Source organism: Paramormyrops kingsleyae, chromosome 7, assembly GCF_048594095.1.
Source record: "Paramormyrops kingsleyae isolate MSU_618 chromosome 7, PKINGS_0.4, whole genome shotgun sequence".
Classification (NCBI taxonomy): Eukaryota; Metazoa; Chordata; class Actinopteri; order Osteoglossiformes; family Mormyridae; genus Paramormyrops; species Paramormyrops kingsleyae.
Window position 1 is genome coordinate 33,407,428 of NC_132803.1, and position 19,939 is coordinate 33,427,366.

At 43.4% G+C, this 19,939-nt stretch overlaps 1 protein-coding gene across 2 annotated transcripts in view; it reads right to left on the reverse strand.

Annotated features, from left to right (window-relative positions):
* fbn2a (fibrillin 2a) overlaps window positions 1–19,705 on the reverse strand; it is a 73,808-nt gene extending 54,103 nt beyond the window's left edge. Inside the window, exons 1-6 of one of the 2 annotated variants that reach the window (XM_023845307.2) lie at window positions 19,154–19,705; window positions 17,960–18,042; window positions 17,006–17,104; window positions 14,120–14,215; window positions 12,821–12,916; window positions 3,785–3,982 (exon numbers count right to left, since the gene is read on the reverse strand). In XM_023845307.2, the coding sequence (XP_023701075.2) occupies window positions 3,785–3,982; window positions 12,821–12,916; window positions 14,120–14,215; window positions 17,006–17,104; window positions 17,960–18,042; window positions 19,154–19,314 (733 nt within the window). In that variant the 5' untranslated portion in view covers window positions 19,315–19,705. Of the gene's footprint in view, window positions 1–2,730; window positions 2,842–3,784; window positions 3,983–12,820; window positions 12,917–14,119; window positions 14,216–17,005; window positions 17,105–17,959; window positions 18,043–19,153 lie in introns of those variants that run through there. The other variant, XM_023845309.2, reaches the window with a different exon arrangement.
* Between the last annotated feature and the right edge of the window lie 234 nt (window positions 19,706–19,939).

Consider the following 19,939-nt stretch of genomic DNA (forward strand, 5'->3'; position numbering starts at 1 on the left):
CACTAGGACATGCAGAGTTATACCCATTTATAAAGCCCACATGGGTACTTAAAAAGAATGAATCAGGGCTGTATACAGGGGTGGGGGCATAGCAGCATTGAAGGCTGATTGGTCCCTGGAGTGCTCCTCCTTCCTGTCATTCACCGATTTAAAACATATCATTGGCTAATGATAAGGCTGCCCCCTCCATATGAATTATGGTTGCTTTTATGTCCCCCACCTTAAATAATCCAAGAATCGCCCCTAAAATGGATATAATAAAATGATATAAAAAAGATACCAATCACACATTTGTATATACACTGTATAAAGTCCAGCTAGACAAATTATTTCCTAATAATAATAATTATAATAATAATAATAATAAAATTATAGCCTGTTTTGATAATATTATGACATTGTAAGAATATCCTTATTCATCACCTCATTAGGCCTCTGTACCATGATGAGAAGGTTGCCAGTTCAAATCCCTTGCTTGGCAGCAGCCACATGTCCACTAGGCCATTGAACAAAGTTCATAACCACGCCCCCCCCCCCCCCCAAACAAAGAAATGTTCTAGGAGTGCTGCATGGACACCTGACCTTATACTCAGACCCCATTCTACCTAATATTTATGAGGTGCAAGGCTTATAATATGATGTTATTTCAGTCTGAGGTAGCGAATCATCCTGGTTTATTCTTGCAGTGGTCATCCAGTTTTTAACCTGCATCAAGTGAGCTGGATGATTTTTTCTTTACTCCTCCAAATATCGGGAGTGACTGCCATTTTTGTTTTGCGAGTTTATGTTGTATGCTGTTGTTTGAATAGGGAGTAAGGTGTAGAATTTGTCGTTGTGTTTTTGTTTTCTCTGCACTTAGGTAAGTTAGCTTTGGGTTGCGTTCGGAAGCTGAGTTTTGTTTTCGCTATAGTCACTCTTAAGTCCTTTTTTACCGGGTTTATTTGTTCTGTGTCCGTGGCGTGTCAAAAAAAAACAGAAAAATATTTTAAAAATACCCCTTTGTCCACGTGTGTTCCCTTGTCCATCGCACCCTGTCCTTCCCTTACTCCACGTCCCCTTTCCCTTTCACTCTTATGCCCAAACCCTAGACTGGGGCTCATAACAACAGCTGCTGTTTGTGTAAAATGAATTTGCGCATGCGGGTGCCTTGAGCTGCCCGTAGAGGGAGGTGCCCGTATATCAGAGGTCCCAATAAGGGAGGTTGACTGTACTTTAATATCATCGCCTTTATTCAGGATGTTTTTCAGAGTTGCCTGCACATTTTTTTGGTTTCCTCTCCCCAAAGCGTAAACCCTTCAGGGGCGCCCCCCCCCCCTATGGTGAGGTCGACTTCCCCGTTACCTAATCGGCCCTCTCTGGGGGACACGAAAACTAAAAATCCCATCAGCTCGGGCCTGAAAAGGACATCCACCGCAGCATCCGCTGAAACAGAGGAGGCATTCATGTCCATGTAATATCTGCCGCAGCCCCCCCCCCCCCCAAACTACTGCCACGGGACCACGTCTAAGAACCTGCCGGTCGCGACGGGGCGAGGAAAGCGCCGACTTGGCGGGGAGGTGTCAGCTCATCCCTGAAGGTGGGGAACGGGAAGAGGATGGAGGAGGCGTGGAGCAGGAGCGAGTGCCAACCCTGAGGAGGCAACAAGGGGGTGTTTCATTCCCCCCAAGAGCCAGAAAGGTGAGCTCATACCGAAAGGATGGAATCCTGTCTCCGGGTGGGATACGAGGAATATTAGGGAGAGGGAGATGGTACAGCGGGCACACGGAAGTCCAAGGCGGATCTCTCTTAAAGCGCTGTGCCACTGAAAGGTCATCAACCATTTTCACCAGCAGCTAATTGAAAAACATCAGGGCTGTACAAGATGGTGGCAGCTTATAGAGGAGCTCTGTATGTGTAGTTAAACATGTGCAATGTGTACAATGAAAAATTTGCACCAGTATGTTGACACCATTTCATAGAATTGTGGGATAAACAGTCTCTTATTCTTTCTTTATGTTCTGACATGCAAAATTTGAGTCTAAATGACTTAGTGATTTAAAAAGTGATTTGTCAGTTTGGTGATTGTGCTGTCAATTAAAGCAAAATACCTCCCCAATGCTGCTCATAAGGGCTGGTGATGGATCAAAGGGAGTGGGCAAGGGGGCGGCCATTGGGGTAACGGCCAATAGGGTTGTATGATTCCAGTTTATAGAGGACCATGCTTTCTGGGTTCAAGGGTGGAGGGTAGGGTTCATATTTTTCCAATCATCAAACGAGATCCATGATAACAGGCATACTGAAGGATAGCAAAGAACAGCCCTTAATTCATCGGTTATCACTGGGAATGTCCGACATCAATAAAAAATAAAGACTGGTCCTCACACCAGGACCGAATACCAGCCTAGAAACACTCACAGAGGCCAGCCAGCGTTGCATTATTTCCTGTCAGTCTCTAAGACTCGGTATTTCACTCTCAACAAAATGCATCCTGCAGCTTTGGTGCAATTAGCTCTGCTGTCAACAGGTGCCACTTTATAATATTTACTGTCGTTTGGGGGGTCATTAAAAATCAGGCCCAAACAACGCAGCTAAAACCATTTCCTGGAGCTGGATGTATGTCAACCTGTGTTATTTACTATATATTGTTCTTTATTGTGATATGTTGTTTAAGACTGGGAGACACGTAAACAATTATTTAATTGCACTTCTACAAATGACAACTGTACAACTTTCGAATCCTGCAAACCCTACCTGCAAACACATGAATGTACAGCTGTGGTGACACGCTCCCTTGGCAGCAACAGAGGACTGCAGTTTGTTAAATAAAACAGTGACATGTACACACACACACACACACACACACACACACACATAGCTGCTGGAAACGGCACATCCGATCGCCACAGCTGGCTCCTTCCCTCGCCTGCATTTAGACCTGCAGTCTGTAAACAAATGCGGTCTGAGACAAAGACACCCCTGAGGGACCATGTGACGTGACCTTTATAACGGCCTCGCTTACCTTTGCATTTCCCCCCACCGCACATCTGCTACGGTCATCACAAGACTGGCAATAAAATCTTTCAATTTAAAAAATGCTCCTGGAGTTGGAACATGACTTAAATCTGGCCTTATTATGTCTGTATTATGTGCTAAGCAACCCCAGTGATGCCCATCTCAAAAGCACTGGAAAAAAACATCCCGGTAACACTTTACTTAAAGCACTCTTGTATAATGCATTATCAATATCTTCATAATGCATTATAATGCATTCATAAAGTATTATAAACCCAGCTATAACTATTTATAAAAAGGCATAACACATTATAGCCATGTTTATTAAGCATTATAAATATTCCATGAAGCTTTCATCTATAATGCACTATAGGCACCTTCAAGATGCATTATAATGGCTTATACTGCATTATGAAGGTGAAAGATACATCCTGATATTGCCTGGGTTCACAGGGTGTTTCAGGTCTCACAACATCATACACGCTGGCCCAGGTGCATTGTGGATGAGAGCTTTATAGAAGATTCATAATGCATAATAAACATGGCTATAATGTGTTATGCCTTTTTGCTTCTGAGCCACTTTCATTCCCCTGTCCAGCTGGTGACCTGCATCTGACCCCCCACTGTACTGCACTGCACATTTTTCAAATTCCACTTCTGCACTTCACTAATATACCTTTTAGTAGGTTTATTTACATCTTTATCCACATTGCATATAGTGATTACTTATTCACTGCAAACTCATTGCTATATCTCTACCAATGGAATTAGCGACGGTGAGGGTGGGGCTCACCCTGGCAGGCTCCAGTGCGGGCGCTGGCGACGAGGCCGCGGCGGCAGGGCTGCGGCTGGGCGGGGCACATCTCGCAGGGATGGCCCCAGGCCCGGCCCACGGTGGCACAGCACAGCAACTTGGTGCACATGATGCCGCTCACCTGGCCCTGGCACATCTGGTTGGTGACCTGCAAGAAGCAGGGCCCCGTCCTGTAGTCTGGGAGATGGAAACGTCGTGTCAGAGGGCCACATGTTTATCCCTAAAATGTATTTCTATATAAAGCTTGCTTCCCCACTCCTGGCCCTGTGTGTGAGGAGCTTGCATGGCTTTCACGTTTTCCCTCCCATTTTCGGTGGCGACACGGATTTCCTCACACAGTGTGGTTTACACGGCTCAGGGTCTCTGATTGGCCCTTGGCATGTGACCGTATGTGAGCGTGTGCCCTGTGATCAGTGGGCATCCCACCCCAGGGTGTCCCCTGCCCTGTGTCGGGGACAGACTCCAGGGTCTATGTAATCCAGCACTGAACAGGCTGGATATGGACGATGGTTGTAAGGATAACATATTTATTTACAAGGTTAAGTAGACTAAACAATATTTGAAAGTACCAGTTCCAACACCTGAGAATAAGTTTTTTTAAGCACCATCGAAATCACCACTATTAATGTTGTCTAAGTATTTTAAAAACCTACTTCAATAAAAAACAAACCTACAATACACTAAATAAAGATACCTAGCAGGATATGTTGATTTAACACAATTGTATGCCATATTGAATACGTGATATGGGAAATGAACAAGAAATTCACATTCATATCAAACAAATTAACTGATCTCCACATAAAACACTTTTCATAATCATGGCAAAATGAAAGGACTTAAAATAAGGGACTTAATTCTCTGGCTGGATTTTCCTTTGATAGTACATTTTATGGGGCATTTTTGCAAAGCAAATTTATTTTATAGTTTAACTTACAGTAATTACACAATCGTTTGGATTCCCGCACTCCAGTTTTAAAATATCAGCGATACAACAGCAGTAGAAATAAACTATTTATTTTAGGTTTGTCTAAACAAAAAAAAAATAGTCCATTGTATTTCCACATGAACCTAAATGTTATTAATAATATGTTGGGTATATTATATCATTATTCACTAAATTATATGTCGGTCTGCATGCATAAATAACTCTTATCATGCATTACATAAATAGCTTAATGTTTTATGAATAAACTCGAGAATTATTATTTATGTAGCCCTTATGGATTAAAGTCACAAATGGACATGAGGCTCAGTCCAAACAAAAGCTTCCATTGACCTTGGGGCTCCCATCGCAAGAATGCACACGGTTTAAAATTTATGTCAGTAAACACGGTAACCTAATATTACAAACGCTGGCATGCCGACTTGTAGTTCTTGTAGCTCTCGCCGATATAACAACTAAGTAAAGCAGAGGATTCAGTATTGTTTTAGGGATTATGTCAGATGTTGGTTTTCTGCACGATAAACAGTTTAGTTTGGTCCAGCTGAAATGTAAACAGTATAAAAATGGGATTAAAAAAATTTAAACAGTCACAAGAGACCTTACACAGGCAGGTAAACACAAATACGACTATTTCTCCAAACTGAGTTTCTTCAATTTGCACATTTCTTTACAGAAGATTAAATTAGTAGTAGTAATTTCCACAATGTGCTGCCAGTCTTTATTTACATTGTCTACCTGGTGCAAACTAACGCAGAAAAGTTTAATGGTCCCTGCTTAACTTCAAATTGTTTCACTCTTGGATGACGTGTGAAATAATCTTCTAAACATTTACAAAGATAACGCGCAAATGGGTTTCATGGCCCAATGCGGGATGGGAGGCATCTGTCACACCAAAAACACAGTCTAAACAAATACTTCATTGTAGCTGGTAAACAATGTTACAATGTTACGATGTTACAATGCTAACTGGTCCAAAATCATATACTGTATGGGGAGGCATGACAAATTATTGCTTAGTGATGTCGTCACACCTCCAAGGGAGTGGGTTCAGCTCTTGTATCTGTGGGCACGGAGTTTGCGCTCCTTCCATTGTTCATGCAGGTTTCCTCCCACACACATGCAGTGTACGTGGTATTGAAGATGAATGTGCATATATACTGTACTCAGTGGCCAGTGTATTAGGTACATCAGGTCCTTAACACAAACAGCCCGCTCCTTCAAACAGCCAATCACAAGTGAATCATGTAAATAGCAGACAAACCAGCCCAGTTTCTCTCCTATACCCTAGTGCACAGAAAAGATCTTTCTCGTAAAGTAACAGGTCATCGTCATGTAGTAAATGAGCCTTAATCATATTATTTCTTTCTTAATGCTGACAATGTGGTCACAGTGATGATGAGCAACATCGAGGAGCTTTAGAAGAGGGTCTGGAAACCTGACATCCACTGCTGGCATGAGGAAAGTGTTACCATGTCTACCCCAAAAGGAGAAATTCATGTAGAGCCTCCAGGCTCCAACACACATGTACCCATACACAGAGACAGGCAGAGAATAATGGCGTGTCAGCAACAACAGGGCTGAAAAGCAGGTTTCTACCCTTTTTGTGAAACTCGCGGTCTCTCTTGTGCAAAGACACTAGCAGGAAAGCATGGATACACGCAATGCATTGCTGGTGAGTCTGGGAAAGCTTCAAATTTGTCTTTGATTCCAAACCAATTAGCAATTTAGAAGATAAACAATCTTCATCACAAAATATGGTATGTAATCTAAAACATCAGTACTTAAATCCTTAGAAATACCTTGTGGCCAGGTTACCAAATTTTTGTAATGAAAAATGTAAATCATCATGATCAAAGTTCAGACTCATACTATTCCTAAAATGCTGAGAAAATTACCAGCTCATTGTGGGCTTGTCCTCACTGAGTTCTATGCCAGTGGGAAGCAGCAAGCAACAAATGGTCTTTACTCGTGATCACCTGCACCAATTGGATAACGTCATACGCTATAATTGATCCACAATGACTTTGAATAATCTTCCAGTCCATCAAATTTTGAACCATGTGTGTCTGTGAATGGAAATTTATAAAGGAATGTATTGTATCTGCCAACCACATGAAATGATGGTACAGAGGACTGGCATTCTATTGGTGTGATAAAGTCTTGCGCCTCAATCCTAACAGGCCACCATAAGTAGAGTTCACCGCCGTGTCAACAGATTTTTATAAACTAGATTATCATTTTAATTTAATCTGTGTGCTTTTCATATGGAGAAACCATTATAATACTAATGAAATTTTCATCTTCTCGGGCTAAGGTTTCCATTGCTGGAGAGACAGGCTGTGGTCAGTCAATGGATTTCATTTCAAACTTTTTTTCTGACTTCTTTGCCAAGGTTAGTTCTAATTTGCCTGCAGGATTTATGTTCCTCTCTCCCAAATTACTGCACTATTAAGGGTTGTACCTGTAATGAGTAGCCTGAAGGCAGCACTGGCTAATCCTTAAGGTTCATCTTACAAACAAGGATATTTTCTTGTACCTCAAGGCTTACCCAACTGTATAAAATAGGAAAACAGGAAAGACAGGCATTCTGGCTAGAAGGCCCTTTGTCAAAGCTGAGGGTCCAGGGTCTAAAGATCGTCTGTATTGAATCCATGATAATTCACCGGAGGGTGCTGGAACAACCTGTCAATCGTGGGTTAACATAACTGCTTATGCACCCTATTGTAAATGTCAACATAAAAGCTACACATTTAATTAGCTCCGTAAACAATAGCACAAGTTCTTCTCATCATCAGACAGATTTCCACAGGGATTTGTGAGATCAAAACTGTCAAAATGGCCAGGTCCATCTGTATCAGGCTGTAAGGCAGCATTCATGAGTCAAAAGCCGAACACTCCTTTTAACTGACACTTTAATTGCTGTTTGGACATAAGGAGAAATTGATGTATTAATACATGAAGCTAGATTGTTTCAAAGATGTGGTTTGTTAAATAAACTTTCCTTGGGACACTGAACAATTTCCAAAAAAGCAGACAAATAGATTTCAAAAGCTTTACTCCCACGTTGGCTTTAATAAGCTTTAATCCCCACATTTTAGGTGCGATGGCGATGTTTGTGAAAATGACTTCCATTGGATGACATGACCCACAAGAGTCTAAATCTACGCAAGTTCTTAGCTACTTTTAAACCAGCAACTTAATCAACCATCTGATTTATCACTGTTCGATGAAATCAATGCAAATTCCAGAACAAAAGCTAAACCTTAGCGGCTGTCTGCAGGCATCCGGTCAATGCTGCAAGCACAATGGCCTTTTTGTTTGTTCGTAAACTGTGCCACATATCTGCGCATTCTCAGTGCAGCCTCCTCACGGATGCATCCCATAACGGCCCGGACGCGCATGGTGTCCAGGTTCACATTCCGCTTCCCTCAAACTACACCCACATTGTCCAGCAGTTGCTCATTACCCACAATATTACTGATAATTGATCTTGGAGGTATTTTTAAGGCAACAATTAAACCGACTGGAATAAGCTTTACTGTGGCTCACTTACCAGCCATTGGCAAGGAGAGGGAATTAATTACGTTTCAAGAGACTCTTGAAACCTGTTGACCAGCTCTCATACTCTCATTTGAAAGGTTTAGAAGGTTCATAATCCCAGGCAATATTATGGGATATTCTTCAATGAACTTTGAATGTTTTATTGATGGGAAGAATCAAGGAATGTCTTGATTTACTTACAATACTGAGACAAGCCACAGTATTTCATGTATGAAAAATTGTATATATTCTGCAACTATGTGAAAACAACACCATTTATTCATTTTCAGGTTTCAAGCCATTGCCAACTTAACACACACCAAACATATGCAAGCAATTCAGCTTGTCCTAAGAGATCAGTCAGCATTCTTAATATCTGATTTCTCGCCCTTGAAATGAGTTACATGGCATGACCCTATACTAGCTTTCCAGTAAGATGGTTTAACTGTAAACAAAAACATTTTCCTAATAGCAACATAGAGAGTTTTATTCGTTTTCCATGTGTCTCCATCCAGAAAGACAAGAAAACAACAGTAAACACGTCCATGATTTAACAAAATCCAGCTACAGCATTAGCGACAAAGAAGCTACCAGTTTTGCGTCGTCTGTATTATGTACAGCTTAATCAAAAGCACAAGTTCTTAATAGTCTTCCTCCAATGGGTTTCATGCCCCAGTTCACCTCTGGCACGCTGCCGTCTTGAGCGTTACTCACTTTTTCCAAGCTGATACACGACGTATTCCTGAGAATTCTATGAGTGTAACAGTAACGTAATTCTTTACGTCCCAAGTCTTGGTCCTAAGTTTGCTGACAACAGAGTGGAAATGAGTGTACGGGAATGGCCAGTCCGAGCCTCCGTTTCCTACTGCAGCCCAAGCCCCTCCGTGGTCCATTCCAGCTAAACCGTAAACGGCACATGTGCTCCTCATTACTCTGAATTACACTCACAGTTTCTGCCAGCAGAGGTATGTTCACAGCCACCTACAGGAGCATCTCAGGAACCAAGGACCTCTTGGCTAAATATCAGAATAATACTAGTAAATAATGCTACAAATAAAGAGTATGTTGGGTCACTACATGCTCCTAATCCCACAAGACCCCCAGGTAAACTTTCAGAGCATATTTTGCATGTGCATTTTATGGTATGGGACTCCATGGGTTCAAACACTGTGTTTACACTTAGGCCACTGGTTTGTGCCCTTTGGTCAGCAGAGTGATTTCATCATTTGAGCTCTTGAACAAGGCCCTTAACCCTAAATGCTGCGAGGATAGGTTGTCCCTGCTTACCAAACTGTAAATTTCCTTGGATATAAATGCCTAATGTACTTCAAGTACATTACATTATGCATGCCAGCCACCTGCTCAGACGTATGACTGACTTAATACTTTGAGTAAAGTGACAATAATTAATAATCTGACAACATAAGCAGTCATATGGTTACTGATTACTTTATGAAGAATTTGAATTCATAAAGAAATTCAGTGCCAGACTGGCTAGTCATAAAAGTCATTAAATTCTTCCCAGTAACTCATCAGTAGTCCCCACAAGCAACTAATCATTTTTTAAGAAATCTTTCTTCACTGTCCGTTTTGTTAGGATTTTCCCTGTGTTAGTAACCAGGTTGTGATTCACAGCCTCCTTATCCCAACCCATTTGCCCTCACAGCCTTTCGTTGCTGGTCTGCTCCAAAATAATGTTGATGTTTTGCTCTAGAAACATTACAGTGTCACAAATGGATTTTTGGAGAAGAGGGGGAAGGGATGAAGAGTCTAACTACATGTACTTATTTGTTACACCTATCCCTAGTGGCCCCACAGGTAATTTGAACAGTGTAGAGTGAGTGCCTGACTATTCAGTCCTGCCAAACTGGCTCTTCTACATTTATTAAATTTCTGTATTTTTAGCTGTCCTAAAAAGGGGAAGCAGTTGAATACCAGCCTGGTTTTGAGTTTGGGTCTGGTTCTGATCTGTCTGTGTCACGTGGTTTGGTTTAGTTTGTCCTTGCAAGTACTCCAGAGAGTACATATGCTTATCCACATGGTGTCTGATCCTATCACCAACAGTAAACCCTAAAAGTTAATCTCCTGACATTGTGGTAGAAGTGTGATTAATGAATGGAGGGTATTATTGGCAGGTAGCAGAAACGACTTAACCACACTGCACCTCCATTGTGCAACAATGACCCTCGAGTGTTCCACAGGGATCAAAGCCCAGGACTCATCCATGGGTATCGCTTTCCGTAGCTAAAAATCTTTCATCCGACATACAGTGGAGAATGTGAACGTACGTCAGCATCCCATAAATCCAAAAACATCCAGGCCTGCTTGGGGGAGGACACTGGGGTACATGTGTAATTAATGAAAATTGCATCACACCACTGAGTTCCTAATTTCTGTGTTATGAACCTCCCTGTAACACTATACTGGATAAGAGGCTGAAAGATGGATGAATGGATGTATAGATAGATGGATGGAGCCTGAGCTGATTATTAGGGACCGATTCACGCATATTTGGTGTCACCGGGTTTCTGTAAAGACAGACTGATTCTTGAGGAAATGAGATGGAATTAATAAACAGAAATACACGGTGAATGTTCTGATTCAAATATGCCATACATTGTGCAACCAGAGTTGTGCTGTATGCTTTGAGACAAACACTGAATACATAAACACTTATGAGATTAGACAGGGAATGACATTACTGGGCAACACGTTTATTTTCAATATGCTCTGTCTCTGTTCTCAGTTAAACTAAACTTCACCTCTCCGATCCAACGTACGTGATGCCTGGAAACGGTCGATTATTCTGATCACAAACAGACACACGTGAAATGTATTAATTTGTTCATCAGCTTATTTCAGTCTTGCAGTTCAAGCTGCAAAAAATTTAACCCAGACAAATAAACACCCGCCATTGTCAAAAAGCACAGAGGACTTCAGAATTTGTCTGAACACGGTGGGCGGTTTGAACTAGACGACTGGGGTAGATTTATAAAAAACAGGCCAGGGATTCAGAAAGAACAATCCACAGACTGTGGCTACTTTCACAGATGCAAAAGAAAACACCAGACTGCTTTTAAATTACACTCAGGCCGGACTGATTTAAACAGACCAGAATCAGCATAGACCACCGGCTACTTGGAAGTGCCAAAGAAGATGTTCTGCATGGTTCCTTGAGAATAATTCACCAGAGTGACTGCAGCTACCATAATGAAAAAAATAAAAATATATTATATAAAATATCCCAGCCCCAGTGTTCACAGTCCCTTAATACTGTGAACCAACACATCCTCTTTCTTAAATCACACAGACGAGACCGGCAGGGTGAGGGGGGCGCAGGTTCCTCTCCTGAAATAAGACTGCAGGAATATCTTCCAACAGCCACCCGTTGTGACAGAGAAAGTCATTCACAAAGCCAATGATGCTGGGCCAGTATCAAGTGGCCTCAGCATTTCAGTCAGCTCAGAGGGAGAACCAAAAAGGCATTCCTGCCCCCTCTGATTAAAGTGGATCCGATGACAGGCCGAGGGAGCAATGGGTACTTTTGGGTACGAGGGGGCGCCGCCCCGGAAAGCCTGTCGCCTGGGGACAGAACCAAGACGAGATCGGCAGGGAGGAAATCAGTGTGTCGGTGCAAGAGGGGGGAGCTGGCTGAAAAACGAAAGGAGGGACAAATATATCCGTAAAATGACAACAATGTCTAGAATATAGGATCCCTTCCCGAAGTCATTACAGGACCTGCGTGTCACCAGTCACACAGGATAGGTCACATCTGTCCTTCCTCAACATCCTCCCAAGCTGTGATGAAATCTCAGGTTCACCAACTATCATCTGTCAAGCAGGTGTCTTAATGTATATCATGCACCAGGTTATTAAAAAAAAAAACTTCAGCTACATATACGATGTTGTCGTTGTTACTATTAATTAAATGGAAGCTGTATCACTTTACATCCTGTTCTCAAACATCTATAGCAGTCCACGGGAAGTCAGATCAAATCAACATACCGGAACCTGCTGAAAAGAAATACCTAAAAAAGCCTCTCGTGCATGTGGAGAACGTGCTGCGGTTCAACAGCCTGGTATCTGTTTAATAACTCAATTACTCTGCAGCCAAACCGAAACGGTCCAAGGCAATAAGAACGAAAGGATAAGTCAGACTCGTGGCAGGGATGCGTAACGGAATTACGAGTGGGGTGTTCCAACATTTTTTAATTACAAATACCGTGGGCACAGTGGGTGCACTTAACTCCTCACACAGCTAGGAGATAAGGAGGCGAGTGTGGTCATTTTTGTTTCCAGCCCTTACCGTCTGTCTACAGCAAGCATTACACCATGTTCCTAAAGAAACCGTATTTCAGGTGTTTATCCAAATTTGATGGGCAGATAATTACCCTAAACCTGAGTTCAACTTATTTCTGTGCTTTGTCCCGTCCTAAAAAACACGGTAAGTGGTGGTCACGTGGTCAGAGTGTGGTCAGAGTGCGGTCAGGGTGTGGTCAGAGTGTGGGTGGGGGCATTTCCCGCCCTACCTCTCTCGCAGTGGGGTCCCGTGAAGCCGTAGACGCAGGCACAGCGGTTTGGCCCGACGCAGCGGCCGCCATTGTGACAGGCCGTCTCGCACACAGCTGCAAAGAAAGAGGACAGCCAATCAGGGTCGGCAGTGAGGTCCACCTCGCCGCTATCAGCATCACGGCTCCTGAAGTATTCCCCGTGTGACGAGCCCAATGTAGATGACAGGAACCGTTGATAAGCTAATTAAGACAAGCCGAGGGAGCGGAACACTTAAGGTGATTTTGGCTGTGGGTGACACCATGTGCCACGGGGAGGCCTTGGAGGTCCACCAGGCTGAATCGGGTGTCTTCCAGCTGGTCAGGCAACCACACCATGTTTCCACACTGTGATCGCCACCCCTTCAAAGCACCCTGGCCATGAGTTTCCCCTGTGTCCTTTAGCAAACTGCCCAGCCCCCCCCCCCTGCCCCGCTCCCACCACCTTCAAAGCAGGACTTCTCAGCATGTGGCTTTAACACCTGCTGGGCTCAGGTACAGCACTACCAGTGTCTCTTGCAGGTACTAAGATGACCAACCCTCCACTGACCAAATGGTTTCCAAACTCAGCTCTTTACCCTTACAGGCCACATTAGAGCAGATTGCAACTTCCAGAGAGTGGCTCTTCCTGTGTCTGGAAAGCAAAATACATCATGGAATCCAATAAATGGACATTGTGAATGGGGAGGCACGGTGTGACAGTGGTTAGCACAGTTGCCTCACACCTCTGGGACCTGGGTTGAAGTCCCCGCCATGGTTCCTTGTGTGTCGAGTTTGCATGTTCTCCCATGTTGTTGTGGGTTTTTTTTGGGTACTCCTGTCCCCAACCACACAGTCCAGAAAAATACTGAGGTTAGCTGGAGTAACCAAATTGCCTGTGCTTGTGTGTGAGTGTGCCCTGTGATGGGTTTGGTGCCCCATCCTAGGTTGTTCCCTGCCTTGCACCCATAAGCTCTTGCACACATGGGTTCTGTCCCTGAATAGGACAAGTGATCTCAGAAAATAGATGGATGGAGTTTATGAAGATCCTCAGTCAAAAAGGAATTTCCCTAGAGAGACACAAACCGTCGATCAACCTAGGACCACCAACATGGACATCACAATAGATGGAGAGAGTTTAGGTACCTACAAAGCTCTCACTACTACAGGGTTATTCATCATCATGTTCCTGGAGAGCCAGACAGGAACTCAGGTGAACCAGTGTCAGCTTTCAGACCCTGCCACGCCAAGACAGGGCAACCAGGTTATGCACTGGAAGAGGCAGCGGCGAGGCTGACTCACACTGGGCGCAGAGGGCTCCGGTGTAGCCCTTCAGACACTGGCAGCGATCCTCAGTGCAGATTCCCCCGTTCATGCACTGGACTTTACACTGCAGGCCTGTGGGGCACATTCACACACAGAGAGCGGCTGTAACACCACGATAAACCGCCTTCACTAACCATCATCTGTCTGACCCTGATAAAAGCATTTCACTCATCAGAATGGCGGCATCAGGACACAACAATAGGGATATACAAATTGATACTGAAATATTGATTCTTTGTAACTGGATGATTTCATATTAAAAACTGCTTAACAGAAAAGTATCGACTTTACCTAGTAATTTACATATCCATATTACTGCAGGGAGCAGGACATGAACTGCTACCTCCATCCATGCGGGGGGAGAAACTGGGGGGTCCGGACACTAGGGAAATGGAATGATCTATCTGCCAGCACCCTTAGTCCCCCCAGGCTTGACAAAAAATATACACTCACCTAAAGGATTATTCGCCTTCAGAACTGCCTTAATTCTACGTGGCATTGATTCAACAAGGTGCTGAAAGCATTCTTTAGAAATGTTGGCCCATATTGATAGGATAGCATCTTGCAGTTCATGGAGATTTGTGGGATGCACATCCAGGGCACGAAGCTCCCATTCTACCACATCCCAAAGATGCTCTATTGGGTTGAGATCTGGTGACTGTGGGGGCCATTTTAGTACAGTGAACTCATTGTCATGTTCAAGAAACCAATTTGAAATGATTCGAGCTTTGTGACATGGTGCATTATCCTGCTGGAAGTAGCCATCAGAGGATGGGTACATGGTGGTCATAAAGGGATGGACATGGTCAGAAACAATGCTCAGGTAGGCCGTAGCATTTAAACGATGCCCAATTGGCACTAAGGGGCCTAAAGTGTGCCAAGAAAACATCCCCCACACCATTACACCACCACCACCAGCCTGCACAGTGGTAACAAGGCATGATGGATCCATGTTCTCATTCTGTTTATGCCAAATTCTGACTCTACCATTTGAATGTCTCAACAGAAATCGAGACTTATCAGACCAGGCAACATTTTTCCAGTCTTCAACTGTCCAATTTTGGTGAGCTCGTGCAAATTGTAGCCTCTTTTTCCTATTTGTAGTGGAGATGAGTGGTACCAGGTGGGGTCTTCTGCTGTTGTAGCCCATCCGCCTCAAGGTTGTGCGTGTTGTGGCTTCACAAATGCTTTGCTGCATACCTCGGTTGTAACGAGTGGTTATTTCAGTCAAAGTTGCTCTTCTATCAGCTTGAATCAGTCGGCCCATTCTCCTCTGACCTCTAGCATCAACAAGGCATTTTCGCCCACAGGACTGCCGCATACTGGATGTTTTTCCCTTTGCACACCATTCTTTGTAAACCCTAGAAATGGTTGTGCGTGAAAATCTCAGTAACTGAGCAGATAGTGAAATACTCAGACCGGCCCGTCTGGCACCAACAACCATGCCACGCTCAAAATTGCTTAAATCACCTTTCTTTCCCATTCTGACATTCAGTTTGGAGTTCAGGAGATTGTCTTGACCAGGACCACACCCCTAAATGCATTGAAGCAACTGCCATGTGATTGGTTGATTAGATAATTGCATTAATGAGAAATTCAACAGGTGTTCCTAATAATCCTATAGGTGAGTGTATATATAATTGTTAGGGTTGGACCGGTGTTATGGTTTGTGTTGATCTTGTTAATTGGTGACAAGCACATTCACGATAAGGTTTAAGTATACTTGCAGTTGAATGGAAATGACAGATTCATCAATTTTGGAAAAACTAAAACAATTGTAAAAACAATAGGATTCCAGCACTGCATGCTTAGACCCCTAAATATTTGGAATTGCCCATGCACTTACTGCAGGTTACATAAAACATATACTTCAAGAACTTTCTTTTTTCATAAAGGATTCAGTTTTATATTCATAGGCTTCTGCATTACCTTATATACATATATATTACCTTAAGTGCATACATGTTTGTCATATTTTACAAATCTGTGGGACAAGTCCTTTTCTTCATTAGCGTCATACTTCTTATTTTTTTGGTTCTCCAAGCTTGATTAATCTGCTTCTGTGTTCTGCAAAAATAAATTTATGTTCCATTTCCCGAGTGTCCAGACCCCTCCCCCCCTTATGGATGGAGGCAGTAGAACATGTTCTGCTCTAGTGATGCGCGGGTCGGGTATTTTTTCAACCCGCGGGTCCCGCTTTTATGAAATTATTTGGCCCGCCCCGCAAATAAAGTGACAATTTCTTTACCCATCCCAACCCGACCCGCGGGTTACCCGCGGGGTCCGCGGGTTACGAGACGACCCGCGCATCACTATTCTGCTCCCTGCAGTAATTTGAACATTTAAATTATCAGTATTATCTTAATGTCGGTATCAGCGACACCAACCATGGATGAAGCTGAAATCGGATCGAAAAGAAAACCACTGATATCCCATCCCAACACAAAAAGGTGACTAACAGCTAACATAGCATGCGATTTAACACGACGTTTGATTTAACCCGCATCTTTAACTACCAAAAGAAACATTCAAAAGTCTCCCGTTAAAACTACACCAAGGAAAATTAAATGAATAAATTAATTAATTCAATGCATTTAATAAATGTATTTATTATTTCCGTGACCCTGTCACGTTTGTTTTAATTACTCATTAGTAGCCTACCTTACTAACAATTACCAACAGTGGATATTATGCAGTTGTGCTGACTAACAACAATAAATCAATAAAAATGAGGAATTGCGTACTTTCGGTTAAAGCTTGGCTGTCATGTGGTATTAACGGTAAGATGACGAACATTGTCGGTTATAACATGTCTGAGTCAGCCGCTTATTAGCCTGGGGTACGGAGACGGGGGTAACCCACCGGATTTTGCCCCACACGTCGGCGCTATCTGCCCGTTGGAGCACGTGCACACATTCGGGCGAGAGCAAAATCCGTCACCGCAACTGTGGCGACAAATCGCTGCAAATAAAAAGAAATACGGGTGAGAAGAAGGGATATGTGAGTCAACTACTGTACGATGTGAACTCTACGGCTCACCACCTCCATCCTCCACGCGACAAAACAGACGAAAAAATGTGTATCTCGTGCTTTACGCGCGAGACCTGCATCGTTTTGGAGCGCATCCAGAGCGCGCGGTAATTTACGAGTTAGGGAGTCTCTGGTGGTTCCACCTCGAGCTCCACAGCGCTGCAGGGGGCCCGGGGAATATTTCATATCGCTGCTTCCAGTGCTTTTTCAGACTCGGTTGCAAGCTTAGCTAGGCATCACAATTTATACTGGCACGCCAAAAGTGCAGATTAATTGACATGGACCAGTGATTAACGGTTTGAGACGTACGTCAATAGTCATAATCCATCATTTCAGCAGCAGGACAAAAGCCGACGTACCACCACGCCTGTGCACTTAGGCCGCGACTGTCACCCGACTCACCGGGCAGCTGCCTTCACTCAGACCCACGGCCTGAGCGTGTTTTTATACCCTGTAAGATTAAACAAGCCTGGGGGGCCTCATCTGTTTCGACCAACACGAAGCATCTATTTCATATAAACAGCAATTCATTAGATACGTCAAATATTAGCTAATAAAATGCTCGGCCTGATTTATATACCAATGCAATCAAGAGTTTAGAGAGGAAAAGCATAGGATTTTTCATCTTTAGTTTTGCCCCAGCTAGGCAAATAGATGCTCGGTGAATATATTTTAATCACTTTTAATGAAACTCTTCCACAGTAAGGACTGGTGCCCACTGGCGGTGATCTAACATTTTCCTCAACAGAGCGGCGCTCTCCTGCCAGAATCTGTCAGTATACTTACGCACGATGCACTGGTTGCCTCCTGGCAGCGTTTTCCATCCCGGGCAGCAATAAGAATGAAACCGCGATCCGCACACGTTTGGCCTGCATGGCAGTTAGGGAAACATACGGTTGTTATTTGATGACATTCATACACAAAGGACTAGCGGCAGACCTCATTTCGAAAACGGTAATTAAAAAAACGAATGGTTTTATGAGGGGTTAACCATGCAAAATTGGCCAAATGCAAATGCCATACTTACGTTAGGAAGTAAGATCCAGGAAAGCCACAATCGGAAACATATAAGAAACTGTGTTAATTAAAGCCTGATTGGATAGCGTGGTGGTGTATTAACAGCCCCCTAAAACTAGCGGATAAACATTTTTTCTTCGTACGCATGATCCAGCCTTGCTGGAGTAAAAATTGGTGCTGAATTATTTCGAAACAGCAAAAGACCGAAAGCATCTAAGACGCCCGCTAAACACGAGAAACTATGTGATTAATTGTGAGGAAGCATATTCGGTCGGCGTTGATCCATCATTTTTGCAATACAGAGGAAACGCTAGATGTCTTTGTAAACAGGTTTGTGAATTCATTCCACATGTGACCTGGCAAGAGTATTCGTTAGCTCTGGCTTCCACCTTTAATTTTGCATTTTTGTAGCAGCCAATTATAGTATTTTAGATGAATAAGCTACACACCAATCATACAGCCAAACAAAACACCCGAAGAGGTCTGATGCTCGGGACTTAGACCATTAAACTTTAACAATAATTCCCCGACGAAATACTGTACAGTGTACGCTGCTAAACTTACGTTTGAGAAAGCCAATGGATACATTTAGATCTGATGTTGTTTCATTACTACATGACTACATTAAAAAGCAAAAATGATGGATAGTTACTTTTTACAAATTTTAGACTGCTTAATCTGTGTTATATTCAGGCTAATTATTTTCTCACGCTTCAAAGTTTTTTTTTTCTTCAAAAAGGAAAGTAATGTTGCATAACAGTAAACGGCAACATATACACGGCGGTAGGTTTGAACTTTTTTAGGCTACCTGAACAAATACGTGATTTGGGTGATAAACATCTGATATGCTTGGCTCTTTATTAAACACCGCTCGCAGCAGAAATGAGAAGAAATAAATCTTTGTGGGGATGTTTCATCAGGTAGACAAAGCAAGAGGCACAAATAAAATTGCGGTCCCCTTACCCTCTCAGATCCTCCTGCCGTCCGCGTCTCCGCACTCTGCCCGAAGCGCCTTGCGACCCCTCATTCGCCTGGTTTACCGGAATCTGTCCCGCAGCATTTTCTACAAAAACTCCTGAAAACATCGTGTATGCAACCAAGCAATGAAAAATCCATGTGGCCATCCTGAGAAGGCTTCCAGTGAACAGCTTCCTCTGTTCACCTTTCTTAGATTAATTTATATATATATATATATATCTATTTATCCCTGGAAAACAAGCTTCACAGTTTGTCAAAAGCAGTGCATTTTGCGAAGGCTGAGTCTACAATCGGAATTCCCCAATTTTGAAAAAAATATAACTGCATACATCAAAGACATAAATATTTACGGAAACGGAACTTTCATTCCCTGCAGGAATTAAAGGACTCCGCTGTCATCGTAAACAGCAGAGAACCAATGGAGTGATTAAGTGGCTTGACGAAGCACCCCGAGGTCGGACGGAATTAAATACAGAGAGAGAAAAAGCAGAAGGGAGCAGCGCAGGAGAGCCGCGCACAGACGCGCTCCGAGCCTCTGCTGCCAGTCAGTGGCCGCAAATCAAATTCTCCGCTACACACGTGTATGGTTCCGGCGAGGGAAGGGGACGGGTTACGGGATTATCCGGCCCGTTATTACCGTGCAGCCCCTAGGCGACGGCCCGCACACATCTGCGGCCGGCTTTCAGCTCGTGTACTTCCAGGGGGATGCAGCGACGCTGTCCCGGTTTAATCTCTTATAAACACCAATCTACCTGCTGCCTCGAGGGTTTA